Source organism: Acyrthosiphon pisum, chromosome X (assembly GCF_005508785.2).
Source record: "Acyrthosiphon pisum isolate AL4f chromosome X, pea_aphid_22Mar2018_4r6ur, whole genome shotgun sequence".
NCBI classification, from domain to species: Eukaryota; Metazoa; Arthropoda; class Insecta; order Hemiptera; family Aphididae; genus Acyrthosiphon; species Acyrthosiphon pisum.
The window spans coordinates 41859129-41865453 of NC_042493.1; the positions used below are offsets into that span (position 1 = coordinate 41859129).

The 6325-nt window shown below is 28.6% G+C and overlaps 1 protein-coding gene across 1 annotated transcript; it reads left to right on the plus strand.

The window, feature by feature from the left end:
* Positions 1–53: 53 nt before the first annotated feature.
* Positions 54–4606, plus strand: LOC100162652 (radial spoke head protein 6 homolog A-like). Its single transcript, XM_029485127.1, has 6 exons — positions 54–80; positions 156–275; positions 378–555; positions 3065–3222; positions 3790–4013; positions 4116–4606. Exons 1-6 carry the CDS (start codon positions 54–56, stop codon positions 4393–4395), a joined length of 987 nt encoding a protein of 328 aa, XP_029340987.1. The 3' UTR covers positions 4396–4606.
* The last annotated feature ends 1719 nt before the right edge of the window (positions 4607–6325 follow it).

Here is a 6325-nt window from a genome sequence, read left to right on the forward strand (position 1 = left end):
TCGATTCTTTGAAATCGATAGAGTGTTCTTTCCACCCACAGAACTCGGTAGTGATGATTATTTATCCCATGAAATATTTGGTTCGGAGCTAATAAAAAGGTTCATATAATATGTTTTCCCAACTACCCGCTTTTCTTATAATATTCATTATTTAGTCGTACTTTATAACGAACCAATTAAATGATTCATGGATTGAGTTGCCACTTCTCAAACCTCATCATATTATTCAATCACGAGATATCAAACGATACTTCACAGGAGATTTGGAGTCGCCTGTAAGAATAACAACGATTACATAATTATTCATATATTTTTTGTTGACCTGTTAGAAAATATTTGGTAGGTACCTAATAATAAAATATCTTATACGTATACAGGTTGAATCTTATCCATTATTTCAAGGTTTGGAAAAACATTATCTCAGAGCTCAAATTGCAAGGATAACAGCTGCTACTCAAATATCACCACGTGATTATTTTGTACTCGACTACCATTCAAATTCATACAAATGGAGAAAATTAAACTCTTTTCAATCGAAAGTGATGTCACAGAAATGTAAGTTTACAAAATCGTATATTTTACTTCCATCGATCTGAATGTTACCATGTTAGAAGGTCATGGTAATAGTAGGTAATTATACTCACTAATTAGTAGGTACCTATTTATAATTTATTTATTTCTTACCTATTTATGAGTAAATGCTAAAATACCTACGAATAGTATTCAATATTTTAAAAATCTAATAATTATAACACCTATATATTATATATAGGTAGGTATTGTTTGAAATAATTCTCATTATTTTAGTTTCTGGGCGTAGCGATGTACCTATGTATTTATTTTATGATGTGTGTTTTTTTTGTGTATCAATGTAGATACTTCGTATGTATAGGTACACGATTTGTGGTAGAAATAATGCTGCGATTTTAAACTTAAATATCTTTTCTGATGGCGAATTGGATCTAGTAGATACTCTCAAGGGTCAATAGTAATAGAAATTACATAACAAAATAATCGGGAAAACAAAAAAAACTAAATGAAATGGGAATTTTTTCACAAAACCAGACAACATCGATTTTCTTATTTGGATGTAATTCAAAAACTATTCTGATATATACTTGATATTTTCTCCAAATTTTTATGTTATATAAGTATTTTCTATAAATGGTAAAATTAAAAAATATTTTGATTGTTTTTAAGCTAATTATAGACATTTGACATTTGAAGTTTTTTTTTTAAGTGTCTTTTTTATAAATATCAATAAAAAAATTAACTCTGTCAAAAAGCTTGAAAATGTAGTACGACTAGTACAAGGCGCCTGGTAAGTTGTGAGCAGGGTTGGGATTTTATTGCACTTAAAATTGCACAAATATGTGCTGTAATATTACCTTATATATCGCTAAATATGCAATAAAAACAACAAAATATGCAAGAAAGGAAATTTAATAATTAATAATTTTTTAATCACTTAAAAATTATTATAGGTAGTTTCTTAAGATTTGAAATAATTTAGTCACTCTGATTAGAATCCAAATGAATTATCTATAGAACGCGTTCAACGCTCGTCTGTTGATAATCGGCATTTAATAATCACAGTAGAAATCGACAAAAAAAACCCAACAAAATCAGCAGTTAACAAAAATTAGAAGTTAGGATCATATACCTTATACGAATTTATCGTAATAATACGATTGACAAAAATACAAATTTAATTACTTAACTAGTTAATTTTATTGTTACATAAATAATTATTCTTGTATAAGTAATATAGGTATTATTCTTTTTGCCATTATTTATGATTGATAGTAGGTACCTAAATAAAGCATATATTATTATAATAATATAAGTAGGTGTACCCATTATGTCATTATGATGAGGTAGGTAGGTTATTACTGAGTCAGAGATCAAACACTACTAATTACCTAGCTTTCCTATCATTATATTAAGTTTTTTTCTATTTATAATTTTTTAATATTTTTGTACCTGTCTTAGTATAGCTATATAAACTTTATTAAAATTAATATTAATTTAATTTCCACACTTTACTCTTTCGCTCACGATGCTCATTCACCTACTTCATTTAAATCATAGTAGCATACACATCACTTTTTATTATTATATATTTATAATATGCCCAAAGTACAATATCTATATACGTATTATAATTTTATCTAATCTTAATAATATACATATACATTTACAATAATATACATATGTCATTTTATATACCTATTAAATTATCATATCCGTTTAGAAAACTATTCTGATAGGATCGTTTTTTAAGGTACCTATAACCACAAAATAGTGATTAAAATAAATCATAAAAATAATTAAATATGTTCCTACCGAACTTATTAATATTCACTTATTACGATACGTGCCTAATTTAATAATTTTTCATAGAATTTTATGATTGTAAGTACTTATGTAAGTAGAATAAGTAGATATGGTACTTGTCCTGCACCTGCCCACCAAGTTAATAGTTTTATAAGTACATCGGATGACTATATGAGAGCAAACAAAGCCCTGCCCCTGCGAGTTGTAACGGGGAATAAAAACATCGACGTCCGTCTTACTGCAATAACTCGTGCTCAACGTTTTCATGTGTCCTTTGACCTTTATCGTATCAGTATTATTAAGTTTATTTTAAACTATATAGTCTATATACATTAGGTGCCTTAACAATAGCAAATTAAACAATTTATCTATTTGATAATGTTAGTACTTATAGTATACAGTATATACCTATTACCTACTCAGTAAGATGTAAGTAGTTCTCGATTCAATCGTTATAATTGAATATTGTTGTATCGACGTTTCGTTGTTATTGCCTATAGGTCACCAATATTCACATTACAGCGTATGTATATGTTTCTATGTTAGGTATATTATATTACTGTATTGCGTAGGTATTTACGTATAGGTGCCTTTGTTACATTATTATTTTTTGTAATTAGTAGGTTTCGCTGTTCATCTGTTAGAACTTAGAACTAATAAAATAATATGATGGTTTTAATTGTACCTAATATCTCTGAAAAACGTTAAACTTAAATAACGTTTCTAGGGATCCACGAGTATGCAGTGAACGAGGAATACAATCCTCTGTCGGTATACGATTTATTGGAACCGAGCAACTGGGTACATCACACTCCCTCGATAACGGAAAAAGGAGTGACCCAGGCGTGGACCAATATTATAGAGTCTGGAGAAGACTTACAACAAGTAATATTTATTGACTGATCGATCGGAATGAATTTATAATCGATAGATTGTCATATATTTATAGCCAAGGCTGGGCAAGTTAACTATTTTTTTTAACTCGTTAAGTTAAGTTAATTTGGAAAAATGTAAGTTAAGTTTAAAGTTAAAAGTTACTTTCCTTTTTTATTTAACTTGTTAAAGTTACAAGTTAGTTGGAAAAAATAAGTAACTTAACTTAGTTAAAAATAATTTACTTTTTTTTTTCATATAAAACTTATAATTACACCATTTACACCTCATGTTAAAGATCTACAAATAATCTTTTTCTTAAAAAAAAAGTAACTCGTTTAAGTAACTTAGTTAAAAGTAACTTAACTTTTTAACTTAACTTTAACTTTTTAACTCGTTAATGCCCAGCCTTGTTTATAGCTAAGCTGGTAATTGGTATATAGGTACATGTGTAGTTAGGATAGGCATCGTAATGGCCCTTATTTTATAGTACCTATATTATAGATTTACCTAGCACGTAGAATCCAATAATGATATATATATATATATAAAATAATTTAATAAAATTACATTGCTCAGAAATCAGGGAGCATTGAATATGGTTGTAAGATTAGGATGAACTTAGAAATCGGCCGAGGAGACGGTGACCAACTGGAAATATTTAGAAACCTGTCAAATGACGCTTATATGGGTGAAATGCCACCATGGAAATTCGAATTGACCAATCGGTTTGACCACACGAATTCGTACGCGACCATCCGGTCCAATCTTTGGCCCGGAGCACACGCAGTTGCGCGTGAAAAGTACTTATAAATTATAATCCACATTCGACATTCCTATTATTTGTTCGTTTCCATTTTGGTTTATATTTAAGTACATTGCTTTCAATATTTTGCTGTGCACAGCCTTTTAGATTATACGTATCACGGTTGGGGCCACAAATGGGGCGCCTTTAGTTTCACGGTCCAGCCGTTGAGTGGATATCAGCTGTCGAATTTCTATAAAGACGATATCGGCATGACCACTGAGATGGGAGACCCGACTCCCGAAGACGAACTGGAGTATTTAGCGATAGTCAACAAGAGGAAGGAAAGACGATCTCGTAGGAAAATCAACGCTCTGCGACCGTTTTCTGCAGCAGACGAGGACGAGGAAAGAATCCTAAATCAACACGACTACGAATGATGCTGGTACGATAGTACCCATTGATCGTATCACTATTGTTTTATTATATAAATATAGGGATTATCCGCGGTGTACAACATAACACAATATACAGTACCTACTTCCTATAATACCTAAGTAGCTTACCAACTTACCGTGTATAATATTGTGCTGTTATATTTATATTTTTTGTTTTATAATTATAATCCTATATGGCTGTATTGAAATTGCATTTATGTTTGATTTGTCACGTAAAATATTTTCTATTCAATATATAATGTTAGCTACATTAGTTGGATTGGAAAAAAAAGTTTAAACTTAAAAGTCAACGTTCAATAAAATCCTTCGTTTCTAAAAAAAAATTATATCTACACATACTATTTGATAAATTAGCATATAGGCATAGTACATTAGTACATTAGTATTGTCTTAGACCTCAGTCTATAAATTATAATTATTATAGTAAACAGTACCTAATATTATGCTACCTATATTAAGGGTGTCTGTGCCGGTTTTTCAAATTCCATAAAATTTTAAAATGATGTTTCATAATATGTTAGTTGCTACCTTAATTATAATACTTTTCCGTTAATCTACTGCTCGATACCTATATAGGGGGGGGGGAAGAATTCAAGCGTTGAAACAGTGTATTATATCAATAATAATGACTTCACAGGAAAAACTTTCATGCATCATTGATATTCGACATATTTTGATATTTTTTTTTTTATTTCAAATATGAGATTTTTTAGGGGGGATTACAGCCCGAATCTTCATTTTACATAAATTATGGTAGAAAAATACCTAGTTTTGAAAAATAACAAATATTATGCATTAATCAAATGCATATTTTAGCTTCTATATATAATTATAGTTTTAAAAATCGGGTTTTGATGCACCCAGAAAAACCTTCTCTTCTTTTAAACGAAAATAAGTGAACGAAATCCGACTACTCTACTGCAGGGTGTGGGAGTTTTTCCTGTAAGACAAGATTTTTTACTAAAAACGCTCTAGCTCAAGTTTATTTTCAACGAAATGTGTTTAATATTTAAATAACTTTGATCTTTGATAGGTATCCACCGTCTTAATACAAAAAACACAATATAATTCTATATAATACATTATAACATGGTTTAACACGGTTTTAGTTAAGTATTTATTCAAAGTAGTTTCATGAGTTATAGTAGATCCAACAGGAAACCATTAGTAAGTATTAAATAATTTGTGAGTAATATTTAAAGTAGATACAATTAATAAATAGTAGTTATGTACAATTGTACAAATGATTAGATAAAAGTCGAAAAAATATAAATTTAAATTAACTAGCTATATAATATATTATTATTAATAATAACACTATAGTTGTGTATTAGTGTCAATGGCTCAGAGATAATAAACAAGAATGACACATAATATATATTTATTCAATGACAGATAAATATTTATTATAATTTATAATATTGACGATTGTTGATGAAACAACTAGTATGTAGGTACTACACAGAAAATATTTTTCTATAGTTATTTCTGTTATATAAATGATTATTATAGAATTTTATTTTGTTTTATATTTATAATTTTAAAATCTTAAAATAATATATATTTTTTTAATTATTAGAAATAATCGTAATAATTATTTATGAAAATTAAATCAAACTATTATTTGTAAGAAAAAAAATTCTTCAGAGTAGTAGGTATATTCACCAAAAACTGATTAATGTAGGTTACATATAATATATAGGTATTGAATTATTATATTATACATATTGTATTGACAGTCGGACTAAAGTTACAGAAGAGCAACTTGTGCTCACTGCTCAAACAACATTGGGGGTAGGTACTGAAATTATATTATGTTCACTGGTCACATCCGTGGGGGGACTTAACATTTTTGTCTTATCCATTAGCGTAAACATACAATTTTAAACACTTCAACCTACTAACTAGTACT